Source organism: Trachurus japonicus, chromosome 11, assembly GCF_045865225.1.
Source record: "Trachurus japonicus isolate A0001 chromosome 11, Traja_1.0".
Classification (NCBI taxonomy): domain Eukaryota; kingdom Metazoa; phylum Chordata; class Actinopteri; order Carangiformes; family Carangidae; genus Trachurus; species Trachurus japonicus.
In genome coordinates this window covers 19,365,368-19,382,770 of record NC_140917.1, presented here as the reverse complement: position 1 = coordinate 19,382,770, position 17,403 = coordinate 19,365,368, and the positions used below count along the sequence as shown (strand labels likewise).

The following is a 17,403-nucleotide window of genomic DNA, read 5'->3' as shown; positions in this document are numbered from 1 at the left end:
TATTGAAACCTGACATAGATTTACCGTGTAGCTAATTTTGAATTGAATCAGCTGATGTGTCTAAAAACACCAATTATATAATTGAAGAGAATTGATTTAGAGCAAATGGAGCCAATGAAGACATGACAGATTCATATATTTACAGTTTTTGCAGTGTCATCCTTTATAGATATGATCATTAATTAATTATATTATGTCTTACACCATTATTTATATAATCTAAGTTGACATATGACATTTAAGTTGACCATTCTCAACCCCTTGTCTCAAGACATTTAGACTTTCCTCTCTTGTTTCACAGGCGACACGAAGAGCTGAGAGTTTGATGTCAAGAGAAACATCGGGTTGTTTCAGGACTGTGAAACCTATGGATGCGCAAGTCAAGGATGAAAAAGGGCACGTGAAACCAGATTTTAATACACTGTCAACATGATTTGCAGTGTAACCTGCTGAATTATAGCAACAAACATTCAAAGTACATAATTTAACATGTACAACAAACAGCATCACTACCTATAAACAATTGGAGAACTATTGTCATTTTCGAGGACCACACTGCGGTCAGGACCACTTTTAAATTTAACGTTGCAAAACTGTTGTGACGATGCGAAGGTGATGCTGTTGTAAAACCACAATACTCATGCGATGGCATGAGATTCACATGACCAAAAAGTAGGGAATATATGGAGTGGAGAGTCTGGCACTGACACAGACACACACACTGTGGCATGTGATATTGTATTGCTTTTAGATAAATCTACTAGGACCTGCACAAGTTTTCTCTATAGCCACAGAGCCAATCCAGAAACTGTGCTTATATCTTTTATTTCTGGCTCTGTAATTACAAACAATAAAGCCTCAGTTTGTTTAACTATCTAACTGCTGTTAAATTGAAATTGATCAGAAAAACTATTAAATATTGAAGTGAAACTACACAAGTTTCACTTAAAGTGCCAGTGAATAGTCAGTTAACTTAAAGGTAAATACAAGGACAAAACAAAGTCACTTGGACAGAAACTACAGACCATCTTATGATGGGATCACAGCTGCTATGACGACCCAGGAGGTACTGAGTATATTACCACTACATTATAATTACTACTACATTATTACACATTACTAAGTTTTTACATGACTAAAATAGGTCTGACCACCCCCAGCTTTGAACTCAGCACTTTGATGTCCACTACACACCTGCAAAGTTTCATGTCCAATAATTTTGTCTGTTTCAGGTGAACTAATTACACCTATTCAGGTTTTCAGGATTGACACAATAGGACTGACAGATCAGTTGTGATGGAGTTACTCATACTAATAGTCCAATAATAGTAATACGTCTGACAACTTTTATCTGACTGTTGTTATTTTTACCCCAAAGCACCACCCTTTATTCAGTGCAGACCATGGATTTACAAGCAAAAACAATAGATGGGGATCCAACTTCTAAATAGCTCGGAGAAAACGAGAGATTAAAAGATACTCCTTTAAGTGTCAGTGCATAAAATCATTCCCATCTGTTGTCACTCCTAAATCTCTGCATTTGGCTGACCTGTGGCTGCCTCCTGTCATCTAGAGCATAGTGCTGGATGGAGTCCAGAAGCTACTGCATATAATCCCCCAGCATGCACAGAGCACTCAAGCGTCTGTCCAGAGCGAGGTTGCTGTTGCCATGCGGAGAGCGAAGCAACAGGGGAACTGAGCTGCAGCAACGCGGTTACGCTGGAGTCTAAAAAATCTGAATAAGAGGATGAAGCTCTCTCGTTGTGACACGTCTCTCTGTTTCTCTCACATTACAGGTTTCATTTGGATGTATTTTTGAACTTTAAAGTCTCTACACTTGAATGAAGACATAATTTCAGTGAAAGAAAACTACACTTGTAAATGTACTCCTGTGTGTTTTATTTTTCAATGAAAATTTGAAAATGAAGCCATGACAATGACCAGCGCTCCAGACTGAAGAGATGGTGAGTTACAATGCTTAATTTTCTTTTTCTCTACTCACAAATCACTGTAATTTCTGTGACTTTTACATCGCCTCCCTTTTTGTATCTGAGCTATTGAGGCTGTCACAGTAAATGACTGCAATTGCATCTCTGCACACTATTTTCACTCTCCGGCATGTGCGTATCCAGAGGAGTTCAAGAGGAATCAGCCTCCATCATTCACCGCTCTGGGGAGTTGCTGTCATCACCAGCAGTCAGACTGTACTCCCAAGGTCCATAAAAATATGTGCCAACAGAGAATTGCCACCTGGAAAACACAAGAGATCATTTTAAGCTCCTTCACTCTGGTGTGTTTGCTTGCTGAAATTTTGAGACCAAGTTCCCCAGGCAACCACAAGTTTAAAAGTATAACGTCATTCAGGGATGTCTAATATTAAATATAGAATAAATTCGTTTTCAGGGACAAGAAAAGGCATGCAATAAACGATTGATTTGATATTCTACATTTATGATCACAGATTTCTGCAGAAAATGTCACAGATGGATCTGATGTATCATGTATCCCACTGTCTTTTTCCCCCTCCATCCTTTTTTGCACATTCTCTACAGTGTCGCATCCTTCAACACAACAATGTGTGAGGAGAGCTGCCAAAGCAGAGGGTGGCATCGCACCAGAAGGTGTTGTTGTTTTTCCTTCGGTCTCTTGGGAATTTGAGCAGCGCATTTCAGCAAGTTACACTTTTTTTTCTTTTCTTTTTTATGAGCTCTGAGGCCCCCTTATGATTTTTTAAAGACATAGTTTTTTTGCTACCTCATGTCTTCCTAAGAAAAGCCATCTGTTTCCATGCTTACATGACATGATCACATACAGTATAAGTGAATTTTGAGACTTGTGTCATTACAGATGACAATGTGATGATAGCAGTTTTACCATTACATTATTTTTTCATGCATTGTTAAAAAAAATGCCTGCACACTGACAGCATCCCCACATTTCTAACTGATGTATTTCTGTGCTTGTCGCTACCTACTGGTGGTTTAAGCAACTGTTCAAATAAAAATAGATGATCAAATGTTATTTGTAGTGGTTCTCTACATAGTCTTAACATTAAACAGCAAATATTGCTGCTATTATTGTTGGTACAGGTTTTAGAAAATGTGAGAGTGTGTTTAAAACAACAAGAAATGAACCTTATTTTCTTCTAGCATCAGCAAAATGTAACCTGTAAATAATAAGTAAAAATAAAATATACAATTTAGCCAGCTTGTTATTTTGTTTGAGAAAAATATTGAGATGAAACAGGTTTAAAAGATGAATAAAACATTGTTTCATTTTGTTGACGTGGCCACATTTTTGACCAAAAATAGATAAGACCAGCAATATGTGCAATATAACCCTTCAAAATATTAAATAAATAGGCTGCAAAGATATTTGTATTGGTGGTCTTTCTCTCCTTAAATGAAATAATGCTAAATGAAATGAAATAGTACAAGAAAAGCAATATGATCTCTGCCTGAAGGGTTCTGAACACATTATGAAACGGTCATCTAATGAAAAACAAAAGGTGTGGTTGTCTCTAAGAGAAACAACATATGCTATGAGAAGTAGTTAACCTCGAAGTCCACATTACTTTCCAGCTGAGTGACTCTACATGCCCTGAAAGATGCACAATATACTCCAAAATGCCAAAGAGTCTTTTAAATCAACCTGCAATCTGTTTTCAGACTCATCAGAACAGCATCATAAACAAAAATATCAAATACTGTAATAAATGCTGAGGATATGACAGTTACAATTTGCCCAAAGACAGATGATGTTTACAATGATTCAGGACCTCCAGATAATTGAGCATTTATGTCCATGTGGCTCATGTGGTGCAGGTTTACACTCTCTGCCTTCAACTGCATAAATAAACTAAAAAGAAGGGGTGGAACTGACAACCTGCTCTTGCATTTTATTTTATCTATTCCAGGTGGAGCTGTCAAGTTAGAATAAAACTATCCACAGGACGGTGCATGGCGTCTTGGAGGCACAGTGCAGCAGCTTGGCTGTACAGTGACAGTTTAACACTTGTTTTAGTATCTGATGGACACCAACTGAAGTCATGCAGAAAGTTGTATGGTTCACAGTCATACAGGAGATAAGCACCTTGACTTTCTGTTGGTCTCATAAAGGTCTACAGTGGATTGAAAGTGGTGTTTAGAGGTGTATAGAGCTCAAATGTAGATCCATCTTACTTCAGTCCTAAGAACTCAGGCTACACAGTCTCACACACCAGCTACAAAACCAACATCTTCACTGGAAATGTTGGAGCCTCGTCTTAAACCTGCTCCCTTCCTGTCTGCAAGTAGTTTGTTTGTTGACGTTTAGTGATGATGTTTGCATTTTTGCGGTGCCAGCAGCATTATTTTGTACAATCGCTGCAAAAAACATCAACCTCAGCATGGAAGAGTTTTGCTAGTGTAATAACAATATCCTCAGCTCTGTGGTCTACTTACTAGGATCTTTCAGCTGCATCTCATGGCTTGTGAATAAAGGTGGCTCAGTTACTAGATGATCAAGAAAATCACAATAGAAGTTAGAAAATAGTTCACAGAAAGAAGAAATTACAATGGATGGATAGAACAAAGTGAAAACTCACAAAGGTATAAAATCTAGAGAGCTCTTGTCTGAGACTTTGTGTGATGATGGGCTGTACCTCTGCAGCTTGTCATCTACGATAACTGCAGTGCTGCAATCAATACAAGTACAAACTTAAATCAAAGTCTGACAAAGATGAGCAACATTTGACAGCCTGCTTTTCTCTCTGTCTCATCTTTTCTTCAGTATTTGTGAGTCTGTGAAGACGGGATGCTCCATCAGCAGCTGTCTGGTTATGAAAAGCTACTTCCTTTTACCCAAGAGGTAAGAAAAAGAATAAGACAATTATTCACAGTTACGTAAGATTAATGTGAAAGGTGACATCTAAACACTGTCAGCTTTGTTGTTAATGTCTTACATTTTCCTTATGTGATGTCCTTACAGTCTTCTCACACATGCAGGCATCCCACCAGATGTTTGAGGGGATTGTCATCCACCAACGGCTTTGCTGGGGATTTTTCTACTTGCTGGCCACAGGGGTGGCATTAACATCTGAAACTCATCGGCCGTGTCCACAGTCGTGTCGCTGCAACCCTGAGCTGCTGGAGGTGAATTGCTCTCATAGCCAACTTAACACGCTGCCTAACAATCTCTCACAAGATGTTAAACTACTAAACCTAACTCATAATAACATAAAGACTCTGGTGCATCAGCAGTTCCCGACTTTAACACAACTTTTAGACTTGGATCTAAGTGACAACTTCCTAGCAGTGATTGAACTGGGGGCCTTTCGTGGCTTGCAAAGTCTGGTTACTCTTCGTCTTGCCCGCAATCACCTGAAGATTATTCCTGTGGGAGCGTTTTCTGGATTACCAAACCTGCAGTTACTGGACATAAGCAGCAATGAGCTTCTTGTTTTCTTAGATTTTACCTTCCATGACCTGACAGCCCTTCAGTGTATGAAAGCAGCAGATAATGACTTAGTTTTCATCTCTAATCAAGCATTTGCCGGACTGACCAGTCTACAAGAGCTTCACCTTGATGGCTGCAACCTTACTGCGGTGCCAACAGAGGCGCTCACACAGCTCAGCGTACTCAGAAGCCTTCATTTTCACCGACTGGGCCTCACCACACTGCCAAACTATTCTTTTCATCATCTAGTGCACCTCAAAGAACTCGTCATTTCTCATTGCCCCTGGCTGGAGACACTGTCAGGAAACAGCCTCTTTGGCCTAAATCTTACATCCCTCACCATTAGACACTGCAACCTCAGTGCTGTCCCCTACATTCCTTTGCATCATCTCGTATACCTTGTGTACCTGGACCTTTCCTTCAATCCCATCACTTACATTCATGGGAACCAGCTTGGAGACTTGCTACGGCTCCAAGAGCTCCATCTGGTTGGGGGATCATTGTTAGGCATTGAAATCGGGGCATTCAGGGGTTTAACACATTTCAAATTGCTGAATGTATCTCGAAACCTTCTCACTGCACTCGAGGCGGGTGCTTTTCAATCAGTGGACACCCTGAAAACTCTGGGACTTGATAACAACCCACTGGCATGTGACTGCCGTTTGCTGTGGGTGGTGCGAAGACGCCCGTACCTGGACTTTGGTGGACAGTCACCGACCTGCACGACCTCGGTCGAGCTGCAGGGCTGGGAGAATTTTCTTGACATCTCTGAAGTTGAGCTACCAAGTCTGCTCACCTGTCGCCAGCCCCGAATCCTCAACCGCAAACCTCAAGGAGTGACAGTAGATCAGGGACACACGGTGATGTTTTATTGCAATGCAGAAGGGGACCCTTTGCCATCTGTAAACTGGCTAAACCCACAGTTAAGACCTTTATCAGCTATTGGTAGAATATGGGCTCTCTCTAATGGCTCATTGGAGGTTCGTTATGCTCAGCCTCAAGACAGTGGCACTTATCTCTGTGTGGCATCTAATGCAGCAGGAAATGACAGCCTTCCTGTCAGCCTCCATGTCCGAGCCTTTCCACCGTCTTCTAAAAACCCGTTCCATCTTAAAGGTTGGTTTGCCTTTCCATCTGCCTCTCCGGGTGTGAATGGAAATCAGCAACTCCCATTTGATGTCAAGACGTTACTAGTAGCAGCCACAATTGGGTTTCTTTCATTTTTCAGCTCTGTGAGCATTTGTTTCATTTTCATGTTCTTCTGGAGTAAGAGCAAAGGACAAATAAAGCACACAGCCACGATTGCATATGTACCACGAGGTGCCATGTCGAATAATAAGGGAGGCACAGGCAATACGGAGACAAGCAGATTCACCATGAAGCTAATATGACTAATTGGAATATCTATTTTCAATTTTAAAGAAATTAAAGTCCCAATTTCTAGACATAGTCACAATTAGAATAGTTCAGAGCCTGCAATTAATATTTCATACAAATATGAGCATTATGGCAAACACCTTAGTGAAAATGAAAAAAATATACAACAGATTATTATTAGTAATGTTAAGCTATATAGCATGTCATTTCTATTCAACTTAATTTGATAAATACATGTTTTGCCAGTATTCTGATACTGTCATATTTTTAATGAGTGTATGTGTGCTTGTTTCTTATTCTCCAATAAATCACGTCATCAATTTCTTTCAAAAAGCAGCATAAAATAAAATTGTTGTGGTTTCAAGAATGTAATTTTGTGTATTTTGTTGTCCTTTTTTCAGTGACTCACAGTCCAAAACTGACATAAGCTACATAGCTATACATGGGCTACACACAGCACGGCTATATAGGCTAGTGTGAATATTTTTTAACTGTGGTCATTTAAAAAAAATCTTAAAAACCTTAAAAAAATCATAGGAACACTGAATACATACTAGGCTATAGAAGCAAATGAAGAGCCACAATTGGGCAGAGAAACAGTTTTAGTTTTAATCTGCCCATGTCTGAGATATCATAAGGCTTTAATATTTCACCAATATGTTTGTGTATGCCTATGTTAATGTTTGGCTAACAAGGCTAGTCTAATCCACAGTTTGAATCTCTGTGATGTAAATTTTCATGATACGGGTACTCCCTACAGTGAAAAAAAGCAATATGATAGCATACAAAAATCAGAAATCTAAATGTACAAACAAAGTTCAGAGCCATTTTATTTTGAAAGTGGCCTCTGCCCGTAGCCCGGAAGTACATCGCCTAACCCGGATGTGCTAGTTAGCTTCCAGAAAGCAGTGAGTAGCAGCGGCTAGCCCTAGCTGTGTTGTAATTTCATCGTACTAACGTTATATTGTGATATTGGTCGGAAATTAAATCGTTTTCAAAATGAATTTAAACATGGGTAAAGGCATATAACCGAGGGAGCATAGTGAGTGACGACGACGTAAAAAAAAGAGCATTGTAGTCCATACGGGTTAGCACAACACTAGCTACCAGCTACGTACCCACGTAAGTTATCATTGTTTAGAAATAAACAGCCATGAGTCTGGTAGTCGGCCGGGAACCCAGAAAGACTGCGGGGAACCGCATGTCCAAACTCCTGGATGCTGAAGAAGAGGATGAGTTTTACAAGACTACATACGGAGGCTTTAACGATGTGAGTAATCAAACGGACGGATACAATACACTCAGTTAGCATTAGCTCCCGGCTAGCTAGAGTTAGTCATAATAGCGCAATAGGGACGTGTTGTTAAATTGTAAAATATTGGGTGGTCTGCACCTGAGAACTACGAACATATTTATTTTATTCACTTTTTATCGACATATCAACCTTAAAATCACAATTTATGAATGATGCATGTAACCTGTCTGATAGTTAAGCCAATGTTATCATTTTTATTTCACGAAGTAAAGGAGAAACACATTAAAATATATTTTGCAGTAATGTCAAATATGGACGTATGGAACTGTTTTGTGCACCGGGACTAATTTATTATTCATTGTTAATTAAACTCCAAAAAAAACCTCAAGTGACACTAACAAAACCCAGGCTAGCAGCAGCTCTGGTCATCAACATCACCATGCCAACGGCATATACATCAAAGATACTCTATTTACCGTCTTTGTATATATCTGACCACAACCCTAAAATATCCTGGCTCATCCCTTCTTGCAACATCTTTCTAGCAAATCTGTGCAGACTAGATGAGAGAGTGCCAATCCTTTTTTGCATCAGGTCCAAAAAGAGAAGAGAGGCAGCAGATTAAAGGCTTCAAGCTGTATTGTGTGTGAGAACATAACATGCTAATTTTTGATATACCAGCATCCTCATTTTAGGCTTGCATTTTAAGCTGTTGATTGGTTTCCACAATTAACAGTCTTGCTAATTTTAAACAGCTGCTGGGTGAAGGGTCAACTTGTGTAGGGGGATTTGGCAGTGGAAGCGCTGGCAGTTCTGACGTTAGTCTCAGCTGAGTTTGACAAGAGTAGCTAGATTAATAAAAAATTACAAACAAATCCTGAGATGCCACAGTCATTTCTGCTGGCACTGTCTCTATCTCTGTTCACACACTTTAATTTAAATGCTAATCTTAGGTACAATATTGTGTAGCAATATTTTAATATTACAATTAAATTAATTGATAAGTTGTCTCTCATGCACAGTATAAGTTGCATCGCAGTGTGTAGTAATGCTGAAATTACTGCTAATTAAGAATCTGTTTTTTTTTTTACAGTCTATGGTTTTGTGTCTATTTCTGTAATGTCCATTAATCATATTTCAGTCATTTTAGGTTAAATAATTGTGTCTTTTGTGTCCTTTCAGGAATCGGGGGATGATGAGTATCATGGAGAACATTCAGACACAGAGGACGAGGTGGACAGCGACTTTGACATCGATGAGGGAGATGAGCCAGACAGCGACCAGGAGGAGGATGCGCCTCGGCGGAAAAGTCGAGTTGTCACTAAAGCTTATAAGGTAGTGAAAGTCATTTCTGCAGCTGTCAGACTCTGGAGCAGGTCTCAGCATTAAAAAAGTGAATTTAATTATGTTCGTGAGTTTGCACTCATACCCAAGAGACCTTTTAAAAGACACCGTGGCATAAAATTCTGGGTTATTTTGACCTACAGTAAGAGCATTTCTTTCCCATGGAATGAGCATAGAAATTTTTTTTTTCACACAAAAAAAGACATATTTATTAGCTTTTAGCCACTTTATTTATTCTCTGCATCATCCTGTGAAATATTTTTTCTCAGCATGTGTGCTTTTGAACCCGGTTTATATTGAGTCAACTCCACGCATGAAACCCTTACAAGCTGCTTTTTTACTGTGGATGCCACAGCAGAATGATATTTCATTTAGCTCTGCCTCCCCACTGTAGAGTCAAGTCACATAATGGTCACAAACTCTTGTAAATTGCTGTAAGGGAAGTGTGGACTTAATTTTTTTTGGATTCGTTACACGTGTAACTTTTATCTTTGTTGAATCCAAAGGAACCTATTAAAGTGGCAAAACCCAAACCAAAAAGACCCTCAGAGGAACAGAAGAAAACCGAGAAAACTAAAGTGGAGCTCAAAAGGAGGATTCCACAAGAATTCCAAGATTTTAGCGAGAGTAAGTTTATTACAACCCTCCCACTGAAACTGCACTGTTCTCTCAAATTATTTTATTACGCAACACCACCATGAAACAAGCCCATCATGATGAAGGTTGGGTGTTCTAGTAAATTAATAGTTTTAACATGAGTTTGTTTGAACTGTATATCTTGACTGTTTAGCTCGGAAGTCTGTGCGACAGTCGACTAGTGAACACACCCGAAAGACCAATCTGCGCCTACAAGAGCGTCAGGATGCCCCTCGGAGAAGGAGAGGTGCTCATCGAGACCGGCCTCTTACCCAGGAAGAACTGCTGGCCGAGGCCAAGATAACAGCTGAGATCAACATCCGATCACTCGGTGAGTTCATGTCGGTCGAGTTACTGGCACCAGAATCGTCTGCATCTTCAATACAATATTATAGTGCTTGAGCTTCTGTATACAGATTGTTATAGTGATGACTAATATGATCATATCTGCCTGACTTCGGTTCCCCCTTTTTTATGGAGATGCATAAAGTTATTGTAGTTGCTCTGAAATTATGACTTAGCTGGACGGGTTTATTTACATATATATTGTCTCAAGTTGTCTCCAGCTGCTTCACTTAATGACAGCAAACATAAAATGATGGTGTCCCCACTCACACGGTTTTGTCTGTGCAGAGAACTATGAGCGTCTGGAGGCAGACAAGAAGAAACAAGTCCACAAGAAGCGACGGTTTGAAGGACCAACCATCCGTTACCATTCAGTCCTGATGCCCCTTGTCTCTCACTCAGTCCTCAAAGAAGAAAATGTAGATGTTGAGGGGTGAGTATGAGCCTTACTGGATTGTCTCATGCTATGCAGATAGTTTACATACGTCACTGAACCAGTATTTGCTGTACAATTTTGTATTTATGACAAGTAATCTGATCAGGTGGAAAATATTTATTTTAAATCATCACCCTGAGGTATTTAATCATTTTTTAGAGTGATGTATAACCAAGCGTATAAACTATTGCCATATGATGACAAAGCAAGGCAAGTCAATTTTATTTATATGGCCTGTTTTTACAAACAGTTTGTCTCAAAGGGCTTTACATGGCATCGTAACAACATCCTCTGCCCTTAGACCCTCACATCGACTGAGGAAAAACTCCATAGAAAACCCTTTTAACAGGGAAAAATCTGAGAAACCTCAGGGTGAGCAACAGAGGAGGGATCCCTCACCCAGGACGGATGATGTGGCCTAAATTGCATTTTTGACATTTTATCCTTTTTCAAAGGTTGGATCAGGATGTTCCTCAGACTGCGCCTCAAAATCCCACCACACCCTCCCAGCAGGCCGCAGGAGGCCTGTGCTCCCGTACCTACATCACCTTCAGTGACGACGAGGCCTTCGAAGCGGCCTTTCCACACAGCGCGCAGTCCAGTCCTCAGCTTCCCGTCCAGGAGGTTTGTCCCGTCACCCACAAGGCCGCACTGTACCGAGACCCAGTCACTGATATACCTTACGCTAACACGCGGGCCTTCCGCATCATCCGGGAAGCGTACCGTAAATACGTGGCTGCTCACGGATTTCCCAACACTTCGGGTGGGGTGACAGGACTTGACTCCTCCGCATCTAAAGGCGCTCGCCAGAAAATGGTTGTCAAGCAGAGCGCAGTTGCAACATAGGTTAGTTTCTTTAAAAAAAATTGGATACAGGTTTTTCTGTGTGTTTTTTTCTCAAATATTTCTCAATTCAGGCACACTGACTTGATAATGTGACATGTGAGAAAACCATACTCGTCAAGCTTCCACCACCACCACAGCTACCATTTCTTCAAAACAACTTGGCAACTGGCTCCATGAGTTAACAGAAAAAGACATTTTGGGATTAAGCAGTAGCTGTGATAATTATGAGTCAAGTGAGGAAAAGCAATATTTTGCAAATATTTTCAGTGTCATCCTTGCCTGGGCAAAATGAAATCACAAAAAGTACAACAACAAATTTTGGATAAACCAGAAGTGTTCCTTTAAACAGTGAAACAAGTCGTACTTATGTTGTCTCTTGTGTATGAGAGTTTGTTGTGTACGTTAACACGTTACAAACTCGGGTTGAGTGGAAGCAAAACTACAACTTGGGTTTGGAATTCAAAATAGACTTGACTCTGCACATTGGCAGCTATTTTTTCTTTTTTACCTTTTTTTTTTTAAACTGTCAATAGTTTTTTGTCTTTACAAATGTACATACTTCTCAACAAAAAATAAATAATTCAAACATTCAATAATTTATATTTTCTGTTTTCGTGAACTCTAACACTCAAACATCAAACACTGAAACAACAGCAACACTACAAGGTCCTTTGTGAAACTGCACTGAAAATGCTCCTCAGGACTTCAAATCCAGCTTGAATCCCCCCCAGACAGTCAGAGGTTTTTGGTGTCAGCAGAACTAACTCAAGGTTTATTTTGCCAAACCTTACTCTCACCCTTCATTCCAACTCCACTGAAATCACGTAACATAAAAAATCCTCATTGTTAATTTCTAACAGTGCAGCAAGCATTGAAATATTAAAGACTTTGGTGTTACTGACAGCAAACCTATGTTTCATTCCCTTTTAGTGTCCTTTTAATGTCCACTTCTTAACTTTGAGTCTAATTCTAATACAGATTTTGACCAACTGCCAGACACCAGGAGAGATGAGACATTGAATAATGTCAGTCAATTTTATTTTATTGCAGGAGGCCAGACAGTTTGTCTACAAGAGGTTGAATATGTTTGAGTGTATTGTGAAGCTATGAAAGCTTTTTCTTTTATGGTCAATAACAGAAAATTGCTTGAGCTCCAGCCTCAAGTGTCACAGTGAACGATAGTGTCGTGTTGATCCTTCTAGACATTAAATTGGGCTTTCTTTATTCACAGAGCAACTAACCCTGAACACTAATCGGTACTTGACTAGCGCGGCACCTTTGACCCCTCATACAATAAAAAAGAAAGACTCGTCTTCACAGTGTCCAGTAGCTTTTAGCCATTTCAGCCAGTCTCTGTTATATTTGAATATAATAGTCTGCTGGGAAAGAAAAACATGTTGAATGTTTACTCAAACATCCTCCAGTGCTGGTAAAATATTCAGAAGTAAAATCACACTTCTGAAATACAATAAGTCACAACATGAAGAAAAAAATAAGGGCTTGTTTTCAAGGCAATCATAACGGGACTGCTGATCGATGAGGATGGTGATGTCATCATGACTGCCTGGTGGAGCTAACATTTAATTTCAGTGGAGTTTCAGGTACAGATACTCTCTTGTGTCTGCTTCATGTCAGCTGAGCCTCCAGCAGATGGTTCAGGCAAACATTTTTTTGCAAGAAGGCTCCGACATTTCCAGAAGATTTTGTCCTGCTGTTCCTGTAATGTCCTGATGATGTTGGTGATGTCACTAGGCTTTTGATGCCTGAGCCTCATTAGCTCTTTTTGTCTGCTCTGCTCGCTAAGCGACTACAGTACCAACTACTGTACATGCCTCAGATGTTCTGTGAACGCAGTCTGTTTTGTAGATTGAAGGGAAAAGACTTAACGAGAATAGCAAGGTTTCATTTCAAGATGAACGTCTTTGATATTAGACGTGTTCTAAATCCACAATACATACTAAATCTAAGCAGCTTTAGTATGAAGTATGAAGTATGTTCACAAAGGGAATGTGGCAAAGAAAAAAAATACTATGTCCAGGCTTATGTCCAGAAGAAGCAGGCGAAGATGCTGTTGGTTGAACTCAAAGAGTATATTAGTCCCAGGAACATGTCAGATAGTAAAAATAACTAGGACCTCATTTACCAATTATTTTCATAATTGATTAATCTGCCATGGTTAACTGCTTATTGTTTTGTCTAACAGTTAAAACGCTCATTTGAAGGATATGTCTTCACATGACTTTGTTTTGTCTGACCAACTGTCCGAAATCCTGTAATATTCAGTTTACCATCATAAATGACCAAGAAAAGCTTCACGTTTGAAAAGCTAGAGACAAACATTTCAGTTTACCTTTTACTTTTAAAATGTAGTTGCTGTTAATTGACAATTTTTTTTATTTTATATTTGACATAATTTTTTACAGAACACTTCGAAGTTTAATTTTTCCCGTGTAAAATAGTAAATATGTCGATATCTCAGAAAATCCAGCACACGCTAAAGATGAGCATATAGCAGGAGGTGATGCCATTATTAAAGATCTCTTGACTGTAGTGGAAGCAGTCTGACGGCCTCTGTCACGATGCAAACAAAGCTGACGATGTGAAGAGCAGAGGCGGAGCGGCCGTCTGGTGGGCTGCCCGGCGACCAACCTCACTCACTCCGTATTTGTCATCTGCTGACTTGACGGACAGACTGATTGTACTTTGCAGTAATCGTGACAGTCTGCCCGGCAAATTAACACCGAAAGACAGACGACCAGACAAAGAAAAAAAAAACCCTCAGACTGACATGACCAAACTGATTCATTGTTTTGTTTGGGTTTTTCGGGAACATTAGTTATTCTAGCATCAGCGTTCTGTGGAGTAGAACAAGCAGTTTGAGAAAACAAAATACACAGACGAGGATGAACGGCCCCTGAAACGAGGGCTAAAAAAAGGGAGCGTGGGTGTAGCAAAGACTAATTGTCCAAACCCAAAATACAATTTAGCACAGGCTGTACACACAGTTTGTGCAGTGTCATCTACACATTGTTGCCACATTATTTCACAGTGATGCCCCCAAGTCAAGCTGTATATTCAGCACACTGGTGCCTTCATTGTCAGAAGATACAGATTTCAAAAGACTATGCAGCACAAAGGCATGTATAAATAAAAAAAAAAAAGCTTTAAGTTGCTAAAGGTGTCGCTTTACATTCGCAGCAGAAACAGCAGGAACCCCATTGGGGGGAAGAAAAAAAAGAAGAAATCATTTCAATTCCATCAACCTCAGTAGTTGCTCTTTGAAAGCGACTGCTGCCCACACTCTGTGCAACACATTAATTCAAAAAAAATAACAAGTTATCCCTTAAAGCGATGATGATGCATTCAGTGTCAGGCCGAGCCGGTGTCTCTGGTGCATAGATGGATGAGACATAGCCTATATGCAGCTGAAATATTTCGCCCAGAAGTGTTTTGAGAAGCGTCGCAGACTCGCAGTTTAATAATGCTTCAACACTTCTCGTATCATCTGCAACAACAGAACACTGAAAGCTTTGTCTCCCACATAGTGCACAGTGCATATGGTACCAATTGAACAGTTTTCAGAATAGGAAGAGAGGGAACTGCATTATCACTCGTTCTAGTGTGGTAGTTGCCATGGAGACGAGTGTAGGTGGTGTACTGTGCTGTACTCTGCGCTGTACTCCTTCCCTTGTCCTCTCCCCTCTGCCGTTGCCCACCCTCTCTGTTCTGCTATCTGCAACATCCACGTAACTTTCATTCCTTCATATTTTCTCAAATCGTTCCGCTCGGTGGGTTTTCTGGCGGATTTGCATTGTTGCATCAGCCAGTTAAATATACTATATCCTGTAATTTAAACCTCCCCCCTCAAGAAAAAAACAAACAACTAATAAGAAGATAATTTAATTGAGAGTGTATTTGATGCTTCTGTTTGTACACAAGATTTGACTGAGTAGTGTTTCCTTCTTGTTTTGTTTTATTTATTCTGTAGACGGTTAATATCCTGTGACTGCCGTCCCTTTTTCGTTCTTACATACCTCAAAATCCTCCTGGATTTTTTCTTTATTCCATAAATTTGCTACTTGCTGACCATCTAAGTTCCTATATATGCTTTGTCAATCTCTTCTTTTTGCAGGCCAGCTATTCTTTTATCAGTTTCCATGGAGATGTGTTTCTTTCTGTGTGTCTCTTTGTGTGTGTGTGTGTGTGTGTGCATGTGAGTGATTGAGTGAGGGGTTGAGAGTGAAAGAGTGAGGATGTGTCATTTCCAGTTTATATTTGTGGTGTATTTTTGAAGCCTTCCTGTGCCGTACACTGTCCCAACCTAAGTTATTTTTATATTTCTTTTCTTTTTTTTTTTTTTTTTCTTTTTTTTGAGAAACACCAATATAATAGAGGTTTTTTTTGCTTCTCCTTAGCTGGTTTAGCTAAATCTCCTTTTTTCTGTGTATGCAAGTGCTTGATTTATACTAGGAAAAAACATTTCAAAAGACTCTAGTGCATCCATCATTTAGTGTAAAGTAGAGCCATGTCACAGTCTATAAACGCGACAGCAATTGCTGATCTGTTTTCTGTTTTAATGTAGTCTGTTTACCCTCTTTGAACCTTTAATGATTTATTCAGGGGGCTGTTGTGGTTTAGGAAAAAGGTCATCATTACTCACATCTCCATTTCATACCCACAGTTCAACACTGGCACCGTGTTTGTGATTTAGAGGGGAAACACCTAGCGATTTACATAAGACCTCCTTTATATATTTGTCCCACAAAATGATCTATGACACATCAGATTTTAATAATTAGCAATACATTTATGTAACGTGTTTACACAGCATATAGCAAAGTAAACAGTCCTTTCATCTGGAACAATTGCTCTTGCCTCCACACTTCTCCACCTATATGGACACTTTTGTTCAGTGACCAGAATAAAACAGATTATAGGCTATTAAAATCCAAATGAGTCACCCAATGACTTTAATTTCTCCTGGGTATTGTTTTTTTTTTTTCAAACACAGAAAACATCACTGAGAGCTTTAAAGGGAGAGGGTCACATTTTGTTCAAGGCGTCAATAAACAGTCCACTCCTGCCTATGTTGTACACTGAAGATGATGTTGGTCTTTTGTTATTTCTCCTCCTCCTTTTGTAGCAGGACAGCAGCAGCAGTGCACAGTTCAGCAGCAGCAGGAGCTGTAACACCAGGGGCAGAAATCTGAATCACATCCAGCGTGTATCCTCTAAAAGTTACACTTTTAGCCTTTTAGTGTTGCTGTACCTCCACTGCGTCTCGGCAAGGAAACACTGTTCACACACAGATGGACAATTTCATGCAATAGAAGTAAAGAATGACTTGATTTAGCTCACTCAGACAGCTGAATGCTCACACCTACGGTGGCCCTGAGAGCTCAACCCACTACAACCTGAGAGAAAACACATGCAAAGCCACGAACGTGCTACGAATTCAGAAAACAACATACAACAAACATTAATTTGACAACACAACAGAGATGCTTTCAGGACCACAAAAAGTGACAAATACCAATGCTAAGCTAACAGTAGGCTACACATTTGCAATAACATCTGAATCATGTGACATTTATGTCAAAATAAACTCCCTTTTTTTCAACAGGAAAGCCGTCTTCAGCACTTCTACAGTCAAAAACTTTTTTGTCACCCTGGAAACACTAACATTGTGTTGCGTTTGTGTGTTGGCATATGTTGTTAAGATTTTGTG

The 17,403-nt window shown here is 39.7% G+C and overlaps 2 protein-coding genes across 5 annotated transcripts; both read left to right on the top strand.

Moving 5' to 3' along the window:
- Nucleotides 1-1,648: 1,648 nt before the first annotated feature.
- On the top strand, nt 1,649-6,916 carry LOC146978670 (leucine-rich repeat and immunoglobulin-like domain-containing nogo receptor-interacting protein 1). Of its 4 annotated transcripts, none has more exons than XM_085791521.1 (3): nt 1,649-1,964; nt 4,771-4,848; nt 4,986-6,916. In XM_085791521.1, exons 2-3 carry the CDS (start codon nt 4,795-4,797, stop codon nt 6,825-6,827), a joined length of 1,896 nt encoding a protein of 631 aa, XP_085647647.1. In that variant the 5' UTR covers nt 1,649-1,964; nt 4,771-4,794; the 3' UTR covers nt 6,828-6,916. The 4 variants fall into 4 exon arrangements, with proteins under 4 accessions (XP_085647647.1, XP_085647650.1, XP_085647648.1 ...); XM_085791524.1 differs by having other exon boundaries at nt 4,969-6,916; XM_085791522.1 differs by lacking the exon at nt 1,649-1,964 and having other exon boundaries at nt 4,615-4,848.
- A 792-nt stretch (nt 6,917-7,708) lies between these two features.
- vps72a (vacuolar protein sorting 72 homolog a) lies at nt 7,709-12,499 on the top strand. The gene is made up of 6 exons (XM_085791520.1): nt 7,709-8,083; nt 9,251-9,403; nt 9,919-10,039; nt 10,203-10,379; nt 10,682-10,826; nt 11,285-12,499. The coding sequence occupies exons 1-6, from the start codon at nt 7,967-7,969 to the stop codon at nt 11,673-11,675; spliced, it is 1,104 nt and encodes a 367-aa protein (XP_085647646.1). The 5' UTR covers nt 7,709-7,966; the 3' UTR covers nt 11,676-12,499.
- The last annotated feature ends 4,904 nt before the right edge of the window (nt 12,500-17,403 follow it).